Raw genomic sequence first — 20,323 nt, 5'->3', positions numbered from 1 at the left:
TCTCTAAGGGGAACAACTGGAAAACCAGGTTGGGGAAGGAGTCGGGAGTCCCAGCTGGCATGGGTTCCCTCTGAAGTGCCCACCAGTCCTCCCAGTGGAGAGACTGAGTGGGCTGACAGGGCCGTCTGCTGTGGCCGAAGACTCCAGCGTGTGAATCATCCACCTGGGGGGAACTAACAGCCACGGCTCTGTTTAGATGTGGTCTCCTCTGAAGGCAGTGGGTTGGATGAAGTCACCTGATTTCTTCTCAACATGAACCAGACTTAGGTTGAGTAGAACGGCCAATGTTTGCAGTCAAGCTGACCTAGGTCTGAATTCTGTCTTTACCACCTACTTGCTAGTTATGAGGTCTCACTTTACCAGGCAACTCACTTTACCTTTCTGAGCCTCTGTTCTCTCCGATTTAAAGTGGGGGAGAATCCCTGTTTCACAGGGCGACAGGCAACACACTGCTCGATATTCTTCACTCCCTTCATGATCTCCCACGACTGTCATTTGTTCCCCGATCACTGCTGTTCCAACAGAGTTTAAAGTTGATGATCTGTCTGTCTGCACACCTCCCACACATACACGCACACTCACGCATTCGTCTGGCCCTTCCACGTGATTGGTTCTGTGCTAGGTTCTAGGCATCCAACTGTGAAACATGAATACAGCTTCTGCCCACAGAGAGCTCTGGCCCAGTGATCTGAGACAATTCTCCAAAAAGCACAGGTATATTAAGATCAAAAATAGCAAATACAAAACAAGACCAAAAATAACAAATACGAGACAAAATACAGAAACCAGAGGGTGAAGAAAGTTGATCACAGGAGCTCTAATGTGTCCAGTAGCCGGAAGCCCAACAGGTCAACATGTAAAAGATACTTTTTCTCAGCCTTGATCTCTGGGTCAAGGCGACTTTGTTAGAGGGACATCGATCAATGTAATGAATAATATGCTTGCTAACAATATTTGTTTTTAAAATACTAAAACATGCCCTTGATGGTCAGATACCTGTGTTCGAACGTGATTTCAAAAAGGCAACCGTGTGGCAAGGAATCACGGTGATCTGATCGGGCCAGGTACGCCCTGTCCCGGGACCTGGCTTTGGGGTAGGGTCAGGACTGGAGGTGCTTGAGAAATGTCTTAGACTAGTTCCGAACACCCTAATGCCTCTAAGTGAATCCTTTAAGTACGAAAGTAAATAGTCAAGAATGTGAAAAGAAAATGGATGCTTTCAAGACATCACCGAAACGTCTGTGACATGGAAATACAGCTCGAAGTAGGCGGCTGGGATGACCCTCACTTAAAGTTTTCCGAGCCACTGAACATGCACTGTGACTGGCCTCTCCCTGCTCCTGGAACAAAGGTTTTCACGCCGATGGCCAGACAATGAATAAGCGGTGGATAGGGAAGTGGACAGGAGGTGGGGAGGACTTCCTGGTGACATCAGTGGTTTTAGTCAGTAAATGAGAGCATTCTGAGAATGTCTGATGGGATTAACCACACCACTCAGCTGCAGAGCAGGCAGGCACCTCCATCTCAGAGGGGTGACTTGTGTCAAACACAGAGGTCTGAGCTCACTCAGGGGATAAACTCTGGGGACAGAAGCATTAACCAAAAAGCCCTTCTGAGAGGAGCCAGTCAGCCCGATGACATAAATACAGGCTCAAGAGTGAAAAAGACCTGGGCTCATGCCTCCTAGCTGGGACACTCCGGGCAAGAGACTTAATTCCTGGGCCTCGGCTTCTTCCTCTGTAAAGATGAAGGTAGAGCAGAGGGTTTTGTGAGAAATAAGTAGGATGATGTGTGACAAGAGTCAAGGAATTCATTCAGGTGCTACAATGCACACTTCCCGCTCTAGTCCATGGCTTCTGCTCCCAAGAAGCCTGTGGAGAAGAGCCAGCCCCACAGACCATGCTGGTGGGACAAGGGTGTGGCACCCCTGGGAGTGTGGGGGAGGGGCATTTTGCTCAGGCTTCCTGGAGGAGAGACTGAGGCAGGAACCGGAGGGAGAACCTTGATTCTCACCTGATCTCAACGCAGACACACATTTTTGAGGGTAAGACAAGGCCCTAATGACATGATCCTGAATCAGGGCACTCTATATAAGCATTCGCATCTTAATCTCCACGACATCCTGGTGAGCAAGACAGGTGTGGCAATACCTAATCTTAAGCCCTTGCTCATTGTCAGACCTACAGGCTTTGAAGGAGAGGCTGGGTCCTGGCCTCAGGTCACCGACAGGACAGAACATTCCATCGCTGCAGCAAGCAAGCATGGAGGCGTCCGCTCAACAGAGGGGGCCCGGGGCATAAGGGCCGCAGAAAGCTGTGGGAAACCTCGGCCTTGACTCAAAAGTACAAGATTCTGAGTCATGTGTGCTCCTGGATGTAGGTCTCAAGAATTCCAAGGTCCAATCCAACTCTAGAAAGTTCCAGAAAGAAGGTGTATAGATCACCTCTGGAAATCCAAGTGGGATGGATTCCTATCGTACCTAGACACAGAGAGTAATGGTTTTCTACATCCTCTGAGTTTAAGGCGATGCGTCACTGACAGAAAGGTAAGTAGCAACAAAACCAAGCCTCGACCTGCAGAGCCGTGATGCTGTTTGTTTAGTGCTCTGCGGTCCAAGAAGCTTTCTCTTGAGTCGTTAGCTCTGCACGGCCAAGGAGTTTGCTGGTCTAGACCTAGGATGAAATTCCTGCCATTTCTTTAATCCTGAATTCTGCGAGATGTTGTTATTCCCGTTTTGCAGATGAAGAAACGGAGGCTCTGCGCGGTGAAGCAGGGGCTTTGAGCGCCAGGCTGGAGCCCCACTGTTCAACCCGTTTCTGTCCAGCACAGCTTGACTCTACACGCTCGTAAATGCGACCTTGTTAACTACAGCGCCGGTTCTTAAAAAAGGAAAGAAATGACTATGGAAACCTGGAAATACCTTATTAATATAAAAATCATAAGGCAGCTCTATTAGTAAGAAAACACATAGCCTGAGCCTTAAGAGATGTACTGTAGGAAGTGATTCTAACTACTGTTATTTAGTTAGGGTTAAAGTCTCAACGATTTAATTCTGACTCAAACCAGTGGAGCGAGGCCTTCGCAGAGACCGAAACATGGACAGTAAAATTCAGTCAGCGCCTGTAACACAGGGTCTCTAGAACTCCAACGATCGAGGAGGAAGAATCGATAGGTCCCAAACTGGATGTGTCGCACGCGTGTCTGAACGAAGGGAACACCGAACTGCTCAGCACCTAACACGCATCATGGGAAATGACATGACTTCGTGCTTCATCAGGAAGCTCTGAAGTTGGCTGCGAGGAGGCCGTGGATTCTAATCTGCTGTCAAACGCACCCGACTTCAAGACCCAGCTCATTCCCCACAGCGGCGCCCAAGACACTCAGCTCTCTCGTCTCTCTTCCTCTCTCACTCACCAGGTCTTCTTCCTCTGCCCTTTCATTAACGAGCAAAATGCTTCTGTGAGGGTCTAGATCAGGGCGAGCAGAGCAGAGCTGGCCCCTGGCCCCGAGATGCTGGGAGCCGAGCCTAAGCCCTGTCCTTGCTGGCTCCCACGTGGAAGTCACACCCAGTCCAGAGCTGCGTCTGCGCTGGCAGCTACGTGGGTTTGACTCCTCGGTGCCGATAATCTCACCACCAACACCTCAAGCTCAGAGACCTCTCCCACATTTTCTGCACCTCCTGGCTACTTCCAAATGGCTGTATTCCTGGGACCTCCAACTGTACGTGACCCCACATGTGTTCCTCTCTTATGCCCTCTCTGTTGGCTAATGACACTGCCATCCTTTCGGACACCTGTTTATAAACGTCAGTCATCTTTCACCTCTCTTCAACTTTCAGGTACCAAATTCTGACAGTTTGACCTCCATAATCACTCTCATTCTCGTTCCCTTCTCAGTCCCTATGACTCTTGCCTCGATCCAAGCTCTCATTACTTATAACTCACCACACTGCCTAGTCTGCCTAACTGACATTTTCACCTCATGCCTTCTTAATCCATCTAGCGAACTGCTACTGGAGTAACTTCCTATACTCTAGGCTGGCTGTCCTTACTCCCTCTAGAATAATGGTGGCAAGAGTGATGATGACGATGGATAATATGTACTGAGCCTTAACGTGTGCCCGGTACTGTACAGATATCTTATTCCAATTTCAAACATACCAGTGGGGCAATGACAGCTATGAGCATCGACTTATAGATGAGAAAACTAATGAAATCAAGACATTTGACATCTGTACGATAAGTCCTTACACCACGCCCCCAGTGTCCCCGTCATCCTTCTAGTCTCCCTCAAACACGTAATAACTGAAACTGTACCTACTATCCACCAAGTATATTAGGCTCTGAGTGGGGTGAGTTTCTTGGCCAGAAAGGTTCTTCTTCATCATTCTCTGAAATCTTTTTCATTTTTCAAGGCCCAGGAAAAATACTACCTTCCCTGTAAACCGCCCAGATTTCTTCCGCTTGGACTTAATTGTTATTATGAAGCTATGAGAATCTGAAGAGTTTGCAGAATCTGCATCCAAGTTACAGAAGAGTGACAGAAAAAAAAAAGAAAAAAAAAACCAAAACATTTTCCAAATGACAAGTGTTACTGTCACAAATGTGCTTCCAAATATCACGTGCAATTCAAAAAAAGGCAAAGGACATTAGAAAGTCAAAGTACGTGATTAGGAAGATCCCTTTAAATGTGACGCCGGCTCTGAGAGTTGTTCCCCTCTCCCCCCCACCCGGGACTGATGAGAAATAAGCTTTGCTCAGTGCTTGTCCTCCTCAGGTCTGACTCTACGAGAATGTCACAAACTCTAAGGAAGAAGGGCTGAGAAACAGAACGAGCGGGGAAGACCCACTCTTTGCAATTATGGTAAAAACTTAACATGTTTTCAGAGAATGAACAGAGAAAATAGTAAGGAGAAAGGAAAGACTGAGAAGTCCAGAAACAAAGAAAATTACATTCGCGGGGGGGGGAATGGAAAGTTCACTAGGGAAACACGACATGACGAGACGCCGTACGCTAGAGATTCAGAACAGATAAAAATGCACTCGAACTCTCTCTGTTTGGCAACCATTAGGCCGTTCTTCTAGAATAAATAGGGTACATTACTCGACTGAATGGCCATCAAGATATCTACAGTCTCAAATGTCCACACCCGGACGAGGGGGGGTGGGGAATTCCAATTCTAGGTCTGGACCAGCAAATTTCTGGGCGAAGGAGAAGCAAACCACACATCAAAGGGACTGTTATCAGAAGTCCATTGAGAACGGGTCACACCTCTAATTCCATTCCTTGCGATAATTCCAAATCCGTGACAAGAACACATTCTTAGAAAAAATCCCTCTAGCCAACTCAGGATTCTGTTATTGCAGGAACAGACCTTGGTCTTCCCTGGGGGTCTGACGGGGGTGAGTATGTGAGAGAAGGGGGTGCAAATATCCATATAAAAGAAAAATTCTCCAAATATTCCAATTAAAATAAATTTTTTTCTCATTGATCTATTATCCATGTATTCACTTAAACCTTTTCTGAAGTTACCGAAGTAATGAAATATATAAAAGATTTCCCCTCTTGTTATCACGGTTGTCCTGTATTTTTTTCAGGCTATAGCACATATTCATAAAAATTCCTGTTATTAAAAATGATTCAAATTTAATCCAATTCCTTTTTCTCCTGTTCTAAAAAGGTGTGGCTGAAGTTTCTTCAGCATCTTCCCGGGGAGATTACTAATTTTCCCCTCATGTATTGTTTTTTTCCAGAAAGCCGGCTTCCACGCTGGTTCGCACTCTGTGGGAGGTGACCGCACTTGAGGGAGACAGGGACCGTCTCCTCCTCCAGCAGGAACAGGACAGGACAGGACTGACTGACTGACTGACTGACTGCCACGAGGAAGGCTCCAGCTCCCTTCCTGTAGCAACTCACCAGGCCTTTTTCCTCCGCTTGTGCTTGGACTCAATCATGCGGACAATGGCTTCTTCCTCATAGGTGTGGCCACACACTTTATTCTTCACTGGCTTCTTCATTTCCAGCTGCAATCAAGGGGACATTAAGCTTTCAGGAATGATAACGACTCACTTCCAGTAACTTCTCCAAGTCACCAATTATTTGGCACTGTTTTTTTCCCCAGGGCCAGGCTTTCTGTATTTAACCTTCCGATCTCATGGCTTTAGGTAATTATTAGGGCAGAAAATGCGGGGAGGCCAGTGGCACCAATGCCACTTGGCTTGTGGGCCAGGAACTTATTCCTTAAGGATGTGATCGACTGAAAACTCTTTCCGGCCCAAGAACCTTCCACACATACTCTTCAACTCTCGTCACTTTTCCTTCCTCCCTCCTTAATGCCTGACGTGAAATCAAACAGGCATCTTTTGCCTCCCTGAAGCGAACTGCTTTTTCTTTCCGGGGAAGAGGGAAGAAACAGTACCTGCGTAATGGGGCAGATGAAGTTGGTCTGACTTTGGGTCACGATCATATCTTCATCAACTCCTTCTGTTCCATCGGCCTCTCTGTCTGCTTGGAGACCATCTAAAGGAGAAAAAGGAAAGCCATTGAGCTTCTCTGGTCTAATATGCCAAGGACAGAAGGAATGGAAGGAAGGGGGTTAACAGTGTCTCAGGGTCTGTTCGGTGTTAGGCCCTGTGCTAGGCACTTTGATGCACAATAACTCTTCTGCTCTTGAAAGAATCAGGCAGGGTAGGTAGGATTCTGACCGTTTTTGACAGGGAGACTGAGACTCAGAGCAGTAAGAGCACTTTTTCGAAGTTACGGAGAATTAATTTGTGAGGGAGTGCTGTCCAGTAATCAAGAGTGTGGCTTTGGTGTCAGAGGGACCTGGTTATCTCTTTTACTTCCAGCTGTGAGACCTTGGGCTAGTAACAAGGTCTTCTTTCAAGCCTCTACTTCATAGCTTTGTTGCAAAAATTAAAAGAGATTAAGAATGTAATGTGCTTTACAGAGCTCCAGGCACAAGGAAACATTCCGTAGATGATAATGACTGTTGGGTAGTGCACGGTTTCTCAAACTTTTTGGTCTTAGAATACTTTCATTCTTTTAGATATTACTGAGGATCCCGAAGCACTTTTTAAATGTGGGTTATATCTATAAATATTTGCCATATAAGACATTAAGGCTGAGGAATTAAATAATTTATTAATTTATTTAAAAATAACCACCCCATTCCATGTTAACAGAAATGACATTCTACAAATGAAAAGTAATTACGTTTCCCAGAACAAAAAATGTTAGTGATAAAAGTGGCATTGTTTTACATCTTTAAAAGAACTTTAATGCTTGGCTTATCAGAAGACAGTGGATGTTGATATCTGTGCATGCATCTAATCTGTCATGATATTCTGTCTGTCATGCGGCCTCTGGAAAAGTTCATTTATGAAAAGAAAGCAAAAGGCAAGTGACATCTTAGTATTATTATGAAGACAGTTTTGTCTTCATGGGTTCCTGGCCCACGACTTCTGAGAACTGCTGAGTGAATGAGTGGTAGGACTAGCCTTGAATCTGGCTTTTTTGATTTCGAAATCTATATTCTTTTCATTATATCGTACTTGCCTTTCACCCGAGGGAAAACGGGTGATAGGTGACTTCTGAATGGGATAATCAGAGTATCTGCTATGAAAGCCTTTCTTTCTGGAAAAGGCAGACATCATTGTGCAGAGATGTCAGAAATCGATAGCTTTTTAGACACAATGGTTGATGGCGCTGTCCTCCCCTATCCCTTCTCCTTCTTTACTCTCTCCCTTCTTCCCTTCCTTCTTTCATTTTGGCAAAGTAATACAGACGTTAAAAACCACTTTGCTTTTAATGTGTGAGGGAAACTGTGTCTCAGGTTCAGATGGTTCTGTGCATCTTTCGGTTCCTAGAACTGATGATCCTGGCCTTGCACCTTGGCCAGATGAAATGTCTGTCTAGAAAAGCACAACTGGGGGCAGGAAAGGGCCGGAGAGTGCTTGTTCAAGGTCACCCAGTGAACTAAGGCTGGATACCCAGGGAACTAAGGCTGGATACCCAGGGATTCTGCCCCCAACTACTCTGATTTTTTATAGGGGGTTCGCCTTGTTTAATCGGACCAGTGGCGTCTGCACGCCAGTTTGTATTTTCTTAGAGAAATGTCCCTCAAAGCGGCTCTCACTGCTTGGAGAAGGCAAGCCTGAAGACCCCAGAGCTTAAGACTTTCCAGGCAGAGCATTTTTAACCACTGGCCATTAGGGTATAGTGCCGTGGCCCTCCCAGCTTTTCAAGGGCCTATAAAAATGTCTGAAGCCTCAAAAACCATTTATAACTACAAAATTGAATTAATAAATGTTAAAGGTCTAAAAATGTAATATTAGGTTAACTTCACTGTTGATCTGGTAATCAAAAATATTTCGAAGCAATATAATATGTTAGATTTAGTTTTTAACTTAGGAGTGCCAAGTATGCTAAGATAATTGCTGATAATAGCCAATTATAAGTTAAACCAGTTGTTCATAGCCAACCGACTTCCAAAGCAAAAACTTCCAAAGATATAAAAATATCTTCAAGAAATTCTGTCAGTAATAAAATTATACTTAATGTGGAGGTTCCCATATTTTAGTGCATTTGCTATGACATGGGGGGAAGGGCTCTGAAATAATATTCCTCAGACTGTTGAAGGGTTTCTGTGCTTCCCAGGACCTGTCTTTGGTATTCATGGCACCGAGAGACAGACTCCTGAAAGACTTATCAACCCAGTGATTCCACACAAGGGCTCAGGAGAGCTGGACAGGTGAGGAGAAAAGACAAAGAGCAGAGCTGGGAGGATTCTGCCCCTAATTTACTTTCTGAAGCTTCCTCCTGCTGCTGCCCATTTCCGATTGTGTGTCTGACAGTCAAAATACGAGTATCTCTCTGTCCGTTTCTTACGGGGCTTATTCTGAACCAATGGCAGATTTCTGACTGTGTATGTGACACTGTGGAATTCACCGGAAAACCTGTCAGATGAATAACAGAGTTCGACCAATGCGAAAGGCTGTGGGTTTTTTATTTTCTATTTTCAAATTTCAAAAGGTAGAGGAAGCAAAGAAGCACAACTCAAGTGCAATGCCAACCACTGGGGAAAGTTGAGTGGGGAACTTAAATCAACATCAGTGATCACGAAAGAAGAAGGTTTAGCAAAAGTAAGACTGAGGAAGAATGCCAACAGTGAGTAATAGCCCACAGACCGAGAGTCTAAAAAGAGAAGATTCTCAGTAGCTAAACTTCTCTTGAGACAGAATATTTCCTCACCCGAAAGCTGTATTTATAGAAAGTGATATTAACGGTGGGATTCTATCATGTGCTAACAAAAGTCACATCTGGCAATAAATATCACTTACATGAATGTAGCTGACTCAAAGACAAAACTTTTTGATAAGCCTGGTAAAAGGAAGATTAGAGAAAAAAGAAAGATCAAATCACGCAGGGATTTAGTAAATTGATATATGGCTCCATTTTCTTGGCCTTGTTAATTTGAATATTAAAACCAGTTTATCGGTTCTGGGAGCCACCCCTTGCTCCCCCAAGTTATTATTTTCTTAACAGTAATAGCTCAAGTTTACTGAATGCTACATAGCAGCTACTATGCTAAGCACGTCATATACATTATTTCATTTAATCCTCAAAAAAAACCCCACGAAGAACAACTCTATTGTTATTCCCATTGTATAGACATGGAAAGTTAAGCCCCCACAATCTTTTTAAAGCAAAACATCGGCATTATAATAAAGAAATGAGTAGATTCAATCAGTTTCATTGTTATTAAAGAGATCACAAAAATTTTCCTGATTATAAAGGAAAAAAACCAAGAAAATTAGTCATGTTATTTTCTCTATACATATAGCAGGTATGTTGTAACTTCCAACCAGATAGGCAGACCCCAGCCCCGCACCTTACATCCGTGCCTGGGCCCAGGGCACCCAAGCCAAGTGCTGAGGGAAGCCAGGACAGGAACTAAAGATTTACAGAGCACCCACAGCAGATATCAATAACTAGAATGCGATTTTTTTTTTTTTATGTCATAAAATGAACATCGAGAAGCAGAAACCATGGAAATGCTTGAAGCAGTAGTAAGTGAACAGTCAAGGATTCCGAAAGTCTGTGAATATTCCCCAGTAATGCAGAGTGAGGGGGTAGTGAGGGCATTTATTGGACCCCAAGATGTGGGCTCATGGTTAGTCAGTTAGGGCTGTTAATGAAAAGCTAAACGGTTCTGCCTTCAGCCTCGCTCATCTCAGTCATCAACCTCCTAGGTGCTCAAGGCCGAACCTTTGGAATCATTCCTGATTACTCCTTTTCCTTCATTCCTCACATCCAAACCATCGGCAAGTTCCGTTGACTGGTTCTAAGCTATATTCCCTAAATCTAAATCCAGCTCTACTCGATTTCTGTTACATCTTAGTCCAAACCACAATGGCTTCCTGCCCAGACCTCTGCAGTAGCCTCCTAACTAGAATCCCTGCCAACAAGGGCACGACCCCCCCACGCATACTTTTTACAGTGGCCCACACAGCCAACCTCTCTGACCAGCCTCCCTCTCACCCATCATGCTCGAGTCACACTGGTCTTTTCTGTTTCTGGAACGTGCCAAGGCTTTCCTATAACTGGGCCTTTACACTAACCTACTTGGAATGTTCTTCCTCCTGATCTTTGCTTTTCTTACTCCTTGTCATTTTAAAATGCCAGTTTAAATGTCGTCTTTTTGGAGAGGCCTTCTCTGATGCTCCAAGCTAAAGAAACCACCTATGCATTCTCTATCACATTACTCTGTTGTGACTCTGCATAGCACATGTCTGTGAGTGCTATCTTCTTGTCTGTCTCCTTCCCTCTCTTTACTTCTTCCTCCCTCGTTCTCTTCCAGGAAAGCAGGGGTTTTGTTGTCCTATTCACTGATGTTTCCTAGAGTCCAAAATATCCTTGACATGCAGGAATAGTGTGCAATAAACATGTGATTAGTGAAGGGCTTCATCCAACGAGGCAGGAGTGGGGTATTTTTCAGAAAGATATACTTAACACATTCAACAGACGTGGCAACACACACACGCACACCCCCCCTCACGCAATGATGATTTTTATAAGTTTCAGGCAAATAATAGAGAGGACTTCACTCTAGTTCGGGGTGCAGACTTGGACCCTGAATTATATGTCAAAGGCAGGAAGTAAATATAAGTTTTACAATTACAGTAGGTTGTGTGGTAATTACAAAGGAGACTCCAGACATGGTCTTGTGGTCAGAAAAATACATTTGGTCCTGGCCACACACAGCCCTAGTATTAGTCACTTGTCTGTCTTCAGGCATCCCAAATTGGGCTACCAGTTAGACGGTTTTATGCCAGCTGGGAATAAAAGTTGATTGCTGTGTGCTTTTTCATTTAAGCCTGGACGTTTTTCTAGAAGCACCTTTCTCTTGAGAGTTAGTAGCATATAAAGAAAATACATTACAAATATTTGTTGCCAGCTTGAAATGCTTTTTGGACTGTTGGGATTATTTTGCTTGCGCTATTCTAGGACAGCATCTTTGGAGAGGCTAAACTGGTACGTGGAAGATTTTGAGGCCTCCCTAATGTGCAAAAGAACATTGAGTCCAAGTTTGAAACTCTATAGTTACAGTGTCTACGTATGTGTCTGTGCCAATTTCTGACTTGTTTCTCCTACCCGGTAACCTACAGCTGGGGCTAGGGGTGGCTCCCCCCGAGAACTTGGACATTATCTCATACTCTAAATGGGAAAAGAATTAAGAGTGGTGTGTGTCTGTGTGACTTTGAGGTCCACTCTGTGGTACTACTGAGTGTCCAGTTTTGTATCTCAGTTTCTTCTTGGGACTGACCGGTGCTTGTCCTGAATGCTAGCTGGTTGGGCCAAGCTGCCATCGAGGAAACTGAATCCTAGCTTCCAATCTCTCTGGCACCTAAGACTCTGCTGGATGTGATTGGCTTTTACTGAATAGAGATGCAGATCATGTCCAGATAGGGCCTACGGAATCAAAGATTTCCTAGATGATGTACCTTCAGAGGATGGCAAAATTCAATAAATTTTAATTTTCAACAAAAATATTCAACAAACATAGATTGAGTTAATACAATTCAATCAGAACAATGGCTAGAAGATGCGGATCCAATAAATGACATTTATCCTATGCAAATATTTTAATTAGAACCGACGTTATATACTTATAAAATTGTTACTGCTATTATTGTTATTTTTACCACTACCAGGCGCATCATGAGCCATGCTTGGTATTGGCCCTCAGGGAGCTCAGTTCCATAGGACAGAGAGGCAGGCTGTTTCCAGGGCCCATGGTCCTGAACACTGTAATCCTCACTGCCTGAATGTCCCTCCCTCTTCTTACCACACCGCCCTGGAGAGCCTGGCTTAGTCACGTAATGCAAAGCAGTCCTGGCCTCTTTGAGGAGCTAATGTCTGATCTGTGTCAAAAAGGAGACTATTTCAACCTACATTTTCTGACGCAACTCTGCCGCCCCCTTAAATGTGAGCATTTTATTCAAAGCCACCTCAGGTCAACATTCTGATCAATGTTCTTCCTCCTTCGCTTAGCTATAATCTCTAGTCATCTCAGATTCTTTGTATTTGTAGAAGCTATCTCTCTCCAGTCCAGTCCAGTCCAGTCCAGTCCAATCTAATCCAGTCCAATCTAATCCAATCCAATCCAATCCAATCCAATCCAATCCAATCCAATCCAATCCAGTCCCAATCCAACCCAACCCAACCCAACCCAACTCCTACAGCCAATCTGCCGTCTTGGAAATCTCTTATACCTGCTGTCTCTACCATACTCTTTCGGCTTAAACTTCTTCATTATTCAATTGATTCATGTAGATGGAACTTCTTTTCTGGGTAGACTGAAAGCTCTTTGAGGATAAGCACTGTGTGTTCAAGTCAAGCCAACTCAACTCAAGATGCATTTACTGACCATCTGCCCTGTACCAAACATGACACAAGTGCCAGGCATGGATTCAAAGAGGACTAAGATTGGGTCTGGTAGGAGAGACAAATACAAATATTTACATTCTGTGCTATGAGTGAAATAACGTGTTTTGTATGGATTGCATCAAGTAACCTGGAAGGTCTCTGAGGGTGTAATAAGGAATCCAGGTGATCCTCCTGGAGAAAGCAATGACCAGGCCAGGCTCTCCTGAGGGGTGTGGACACACAGGCAGTGAGGATTACGGTATTCGGAACATGGGCTCTGGACACAGCCTGCCTGGGGGGAGGATCCTGGTTCCATCACTTTTTTAGTCGGGTGCTCCTGGGCAAGTTATTTGACCTGTCTTTGTCTCAATCTTCTCAGTTGTAAAATTTAGCTAGTAATTGTACCTACTTCATAGAACCGTATGAGGATTAAATGAGTTAGTGTATGAAAAGTTCTTAGAATAGTGCTTGGCAAATAGCAAACGATCAATAAATATTGTTATGATTATTAATATTATTACCCGGAATACCCATATAGTGTGTACCTGCAACAAACATGTTCAATTAAATAAAAACGATATGCTATGGAATCATCCAAAAAGAAACCACACGATATTCTGACCCAGGATTCTAAATGGGATGAGCTCTTCCATGCCCCAGGCAGAGTGAGGCCTAAATTAGCCCAGTTGTGTTTAGCTGACACAGTGCTATGCACATCTTCAATTTCTGTCCGCTTTCACTTCCACGGGTCTTTCAACACACTCAAGATCTTGAAAGTAAACTGAATGAAGAGTTTCAAATTATTTCCTCCAAATGAGCTGACATTTCAATAAGATGTACCCTTTCACGTTATCATGTACTTGTTAATTTATCTACTATTGTTTTAGACATGTGCTTTGTCCTCAGCTGACATCATGTAATAATTTGCTTCCACTTATTTAAATGTTGTCAAAATATGTCATGTGTCAAAATATGAGGGTTTTAAAATAACCCAAACCCAGAGCATTCTACTGGTGGGACAAAAACCAATCTGTTTTTGACGGTCATACAATATCCATTTCAAGCCAATAAATATTGAAAATATCCCCAAACTCGTACATGCATTTAACACTTCTTGTAAGAGAAGGTTTAATGGTCATCTCTGGGTTACCAAGCAAAAGCAGGAAATCTAATGCACATATTCTCTGTTCCGGGCAATTAACTAGAAAACCACGTGATAGGAAAACTGATGAGCCAGCACTGAGAAAGGTCTGCAACTTGCACCTATTTGGATCCACAGTACAGTATAAATCAAACAATGATCAGAAGATCAGAAATCCCATTGGAGTCCACCTTACATTTTCTTATTTTAGAGGGCTGTAAATACCAACCATCCAGGTACCTAAGATAGTACATGCAACTTATTCCTACCCACTGTCCAATCTCTATCTTTAAACTATTTTGACTCTGTCTCATCTTCATTCTCCCTGCTGCTGTCCTAATTCAAGTCCCCAGAATTTCCTATGTAGAAATCTGCAAAAAAAATCTTTATTCCTCTCTCTGCTGAGTCTCTCCCCAGTCTATTCTTCCTACTCCAGCTAGTCATCTTTCTAAAACCATGGCCTCCTGAGCATGACAATGAGACTTTTCATTACCTGGCCAGAGCATCTTCATTTCCTACTGCTACCCACCCTCATCCTCATCCCCTGTATCCATCCCGGACTAATTACAGTTCACTCACACTTGCCATGCTCGTCTGCACCTCTGCTAGCCCTTTACCTATTATTTCTGACCACCCTTCAAGACTCAAGAATTTCCGCTATGAAATTCCAAAGCAGAGGCGATTCCTCCTTCAGCCTCCTGATCTCCTGCACATGCTATACTCATGTGTTTACTTCGCTAACTTCCCTACCAGACGGTGCATTCCTTAAAGGCAATAACTCTATCTCATTTATCTTCATATTCTCAGTGAGCCAGGCAAGGTGCAGAAACTTAATAAATGTTCACTGAGTGAATGGTTGCTGAAACAAGAGAATGTTTTGAATACTGCTGAATATAAACAGACTGTGATAATAAGAAGAAAACAGTGAAGAAGACTGTTTTGAAGGCAAATATTTTAGAATAATACAACTTGGGTCTTGATCTAATTACTAATTTTCCAGAATGGGAGCCACATCACACTGCCTAGGTCATTCCACCCTACATTCTCTGTTTTACTTCTGTGCAAAAGTAAGATTAATGAGGTCATATTCCAAGAAACAAACTATACCATATTGGCTTTAGATCATTTCTAATTCTATTCCCTTGCCCCAAACCATCTATGGCCTTGGAAAGTACAGTAATAATCAGTTAACAAAAATGTATAAATTGTTTTAAGTTTGTTGAGTTTACCCAGGGATGGCAGAGAGTACATGTAGTGACATTCAAAAACAGCAGTTTTTATAATAGAGAAATTGGGAAATCTAGATATCTGACAGACTGAGAATCTAAGGTAAGTGTGGCATCACTACTCACAACGCCTGATAGTTATTAAAAGTAATCTTTAACATTGTAAAATGCATATGTTATGACGTGAGGTGAAAAATGAAATTAAGATTGTATATGTAGTACGATTAATTAATCTTGAAAATGGTGTGTAGAAAAAAAAAGGCTGAAAGAAAATCCGATGAAATACTACGTTCCATTGTGTCCAGGTGTCATAATTACAGTGTGTGTGAGTTGGCGGTAGGGGAATCAAGAAGAATTTCTAAGATTTTTGAAAAATAATTATTTAGCTTGCATAGTTTACATCGAGTATTCTTCATGAGACCAAGTAATATTCATGAGGTAAGCAGGGCTGACAGCAGTGAGGATGAATGGATATATTTATTCAATTTTTCAAACTGAAACAAATGATGAAATCAAGTCCAGAGATCATCGTATTAAAAAAGGAACTTTAAAGTTATAATTGCTCAATTGTAAAACTGCGACATTTCAATTTTGGGTAAGACAGGGGCTATGACGCCATTTCGATCTCTGATATTTTCCAGCTGTATTATCCTGTCGACAGTTGCAGTATTTCAAATTTGTCTGCTCCCCTACAAGGTAGCACATCAAAATTTATTTTTTGTAATATCTTCTCTTCCATCTCCTCTGATTTCTGAGCTCTAGACAAAACAATAGTGACATACCTGTAGAGAATGTGAGACTTCAACAACAGACTAAACTAGCCCTTATGTCATACTTCATTTTGTAAAGCTTCTCAAAATACATGATAAATTTAATCCTAAAATGGTAAACTCTAATCCTCAAAAATTAAAGAGCCCCTGAAGACACCTATTTTGGGATAAGTGCGGTGAAGGGGGAAGTATTTGTGTTAATAAGTGAGGACAGGTGGTGGCAGAGCTGTTCGCATTTGTCAGTTCTCACTGGGGTCCCTCAACTGTAATGACAGACACACTTTCCCTCCCACAGATCCCAAGTTTAAGCAAATATGTCTCTCCTTGGGATTTACTCAGCTTGGTAATTACAAAATGCCACAGAATCTAGGTATTCATTCAATAGGCTTATTTGTCCATGTATTTGATAGAGTATCAAGATTTATTTTTGACCCATTTAAAGATTCTTCTTTATGGTGGCAACTATGTAGTCAAGTTAAAAAAAAAAAAGAAAAAAAAAAGAATAATCCCCAAAGTGCCTTTAATATGGAAGAAATTTTAAAAGGTCAAAGCCCGAGGGTCCAAATCTAGTGAGACTTAACAATCTTGTCCGTAACAATGTCACCAAAGCCACCTCAAGTGCAGCTCAGCTCCCTGCTGTAGTGCTCAGAAGCAATCCGGGGCAAGGCCGCCCGAACCTCTAAGAGTAATGGATCGGGGACACTGGTCAGCCTAGACGGCTGACTGCCGTTTCCAGGGTCTTGTCTGAAGTCAGCCTAACAGAAAACATAACCGAAAAACACCCCTGACGACTGGAAGGAAGAAGTAAAATGAGATGGACTGGGGGGAGAGAGAGAGAGAGAGAGAGAAATAAAAAGGGGAGGGGGAAGAAGAGTAGGAGAGATGGGAAGGGGAGAGGGAGGAGGGGGCAGAGGGAGGGAGGAAGAGCAAGAGCGAGAAGAAAGGGAGGAGCTGGAGGACTTGGGGAAGCTTCACCACAGCCCGGGACAGGCACCCTGTTTACACACCACAGGACCAAGCCCCTGCCTCTAAGCCTTCCTTCCTCTCCCCCGCCCCCCGCCCTCCTCCTCTGCTTTCCACCCTCCTTATAACCTCCCTCCATGCAAAGGAAGACACATGACTTCAAAATCAGGATCAGCTTAGGACACGGCTCTTGTGAATGTGTACGATAGATGTGAGTCATTTGTTCGTTTTGTAAACACGAAGAAATCACACTTATAAAACTTCCTCCTTCGTGGCATTCTCAGCAGTTGACAATATGCTTAGCGTGGAACATTGACGACTTTCCTCATCCACACCCAAACGTGTCAGGAGGGACAGATTTTTTCCTAACCGAAAGCTTACTTATTCAAGGGCAAGTGACAAGAGGGAGCATGATAGGGAGGTTGAAGCAGGAGGGACAGTGGCTGTGGTGTCTCAAGCCCAGGGGGGCCACACAGAGATGCAGAGGGCTGAGGAGCATCCCAGGAGGGCAGTTTTCCAGTCACTGCCTTCCTCTGGGAATCCTCCCCACTCAGGGGTCCCCCCACTCCATCCCAGGCACTTAACGCATCACAAGTAATTATCTGCTTGTGCCACTGTCTCCCCCACTGAGCTGCAGGCAACTCAAGGACAGAGACCACTTTCGTTCTCTCTATACCCCGAGTGCATGGCTCACGCTAGGGGCTCAGCATCAGAACACGGGATCCTATCTTTAGGGGTCCTTGGCGGCTTAAAAATTGTTCTGTTCACTCCCTAGCTGTTGTGCAGGAAAGGGGTTCTGGGTGAGACTCGGAAGAGAGTCCCGTGAGGCATGGATGTCAGGAGGGTGAGTCAAGTCTAGATCGAGGCATTGCTGGGCCCCCCCCCACGCACCCTGGGGTGTTGAATTTCCTGCAGGTTATTGTTCTTTCTTCTTGTCTATTTCATTAGGATACTGTAAAGATGAGGCAAATGCTTTGCCATCATTAGAGGAAAAAACCTAATAAATACATCAAGGCAGAAACAAAAACATCATGAGTAAAGAGAACTCTGGAGACAGTCTCTGGAAGGGCAAAGCAGGTGACTGCTTGATCTTATTTTTCATTTTCACAGCCTGTCCCCATTCAAGTCCTGGCACCCTTGTGTATAGTCCACAGACGTTCATAAGCTCCAGAGCCAGCAGTAACATCAGTGAAAGAACAGACCAGGAAGCAAGGCTAAAACGAAGGAAGGAAGGAGATAAAGGGAAAAGAAAAAAGCCTCAGAACTTGCTTTATAAACTCTAGGTGAAAATGAAAAGACCTCAAATAACTATGTTTCTGACATAACATGAGGATGACGCTGTTGAGTTGGAGCCACAATCTCCAGCCCCGAGAGTGCTCGAACCTGGAGGATGTGGGAGGCACAGAGATGGCACCGAAGAGTTAGCACACGTCCCCCGACGTCGCAGAAGGACGAGGCGGTACTGTAGCTCTGCAATTTTTCTGACTACAGTGCTCTTGTTTAGGTAAAAATTCTCTTACGGCAAAAGCAACAGGGAGTTTGGGGGCCAAACTCAGGGGGCAGGCTAGAAATACTGAACATCCAGGAGATACACAGGGGAGGTAATCAGCACGCTAATTACAGGGGCCATAATTAGAAGCAATGGAATGAAATCAAAAGGAAAATTTTAATCGTCGGGAGGAACTCTGTCGGTCCACAGTGAGGGGGAAAGCAAGTCTCATACTGATCGCACAGCCTGACGAAGCTGGTTCGAAATGGGCTGGAGGAAATTACTTAAAGCGAATTTTATTTTTGTTAACCGAAAGTAGACTAGGTTACTTGATGACACACAGAGGCCTCTTGTACCTAATTTTATCATTCTGTTCTCTATTCTAAATTAAATTGTAAAGTAGCTAATGATAAAAAGGCCTGTGACTATTTCATTCCAGAAGTATGATTCAACACCTAAGGAGATTAAGAGTGGCAAAGTGAAAGCAAGTGAAGAAAAAAAAGGAACATTGTCGAATGTGCTTGAATTTATAACAGATTTATAGATGAGAGTTAACTAAAACGGAATATGAAAAATAGCACTTCTCTTATTTTTCAGAACTAATTCGGTTACTTTATTTTTCAGAACAAATACAAAGATGGCGATTAAACTTAATTCATCATTGTCAGTATATGGTACAGAGCATTAACTTTCAAATTTTAACCGAGTTTCAGCATGTCAGGCCGGTAGCTGTCTCCCAGCCGTTGGATAAGTGAAACTTACAGCCCTAAATCAAGTTAAATGTCAGGTCATTAAAAGGCTACAGTGTTGGAGGCTTACAGTTTCCTAGGATCAGGAGCAAAATTTAAAGAAAATTGATTTCCTCTTCCTCATTCAGGAGCCAAGGTGTGATTCATGCAACTTTCGTCTAGTGAACGCCTGCTGACTGCCCTTTACGGGGCACATGGCAGGCAGAGCCTGGGAGCTGAGACAGACAAGTAAAGCCATGACCACCACGGCCTGGCGAGCTGAGCACCAAGATAGCCGTGAGCTTAGGGGACCGCGGGAACTCACAAGGAGGCGCAAAAACACAACTGCAGGAGCAACAGTCACGCGGGAGGAGTCTTGAAGGAAAAGGAGGACGATGAGCAAAGGCAAACACGTGAGAAAAAGCGTGCTTGGTGTGCCGCCATTCTTAGCGGAGGGGTTTAAGAGCAGATAGGTGCTCCAGTCACAGGTATAAACACCTTATTATGGACATTATGTAATAAATTAAGCAATAAAAGCATTTGAAGGTCAGGTTTTCTGTTATTGATATTTTCCCATTATTATTATTATTTAAATGCCTCCTAAAATGTAAGCTCCAAGGAGCTTGTCTGCTCGCTGTCTCTTCTGCCTACCCATCCACCACCATTAACTGAGGGCCTGTCAAGTGGGGTGGGCCCTGTGGACACCGAGAACGGTGAGACAGGGCCCCTGACCTGAAGGATGCACCATCTAGTGTAGGGACAGGATACACGGTGTAGTAAACACGGTGTAGAAAGTCTACGAGCTTTGGCAGTGCCCGGCAGGAACGGGCAGGCCCTGCTGAGCCCACAGGGAGCGAGATCCAGGCCCACGTGGAGAACTCGAAGAGTCTGGCTCAGGACGCAGTGACCCTTCCATAGCAGTTAGGTGTCAGTTTAAAAAATTTATTCCATATATAAATTATAAACATGTAACATTTTTGACAAGATTTCTCTAAGTAAGCCATATCTTATGAAGAGGTACTCTATGCTCTCCTCGGCTTGTCTGCTTATCCTTGCCCTTCACGTCAACTGTAAAT

The 20,323-nt window shown here is 43.7% G+C and overlaps 1 protein-coding gene across 4 annotated transcripts in view; it reads right to left on the bottom strand.

Moving 5' to 3' along the window:
• The window catches only part of NSMCE2 (NSE2/MMS21 homolog, SMC5-SMC6 complex SUMO ligase), a 221,722-nt gene that overhangs the window by 4,219 nt on the left and 197,180 nt on the right, over positions 1 to 20,323 (bottom strand). For all 4 annotated transcript variants that reach the window (XM_023530981.1, XM_011360812.2, XM_011360813.2 and 1 more), the window contains 2 exons: positions 6,419 to 6,519; positions 5,917 to 6,023 (listed from right to left, as the gene is read on the bottom strand). In XM_023530981.1, the coding sequence (XP_023386749.1) occupies positions 5,917 to 6,023; positions 6,419 to 6,519 (208 nt within the window). The remainder of the gene's footprint in view (positions 1 to 5,916; positions 6,024 to 6,418; positions 6,520 to 20,323) is intronic.

The sequence above is a fragment of the Pteropus vampyrus genome, unplaced genomic scaffold, assembly GCF_000151845.1.
Source record: "Pteropus vampyrus isolate Shadow unplaced genomic scaffold, Pvam_2.0 Scaffold59, whole genome shotgun sequence".
Lineage (NCBI taxonomy): Eukaryota > Metazoa > Chordata > Mammalia > Chiroptera > Pteropodidae > Pteropus > Pteropus vampyrus.
Note: the sequence above shows the minus strand (reverse complement) of the source record. Positions and strands in the feature narration are given on the sequence as shown.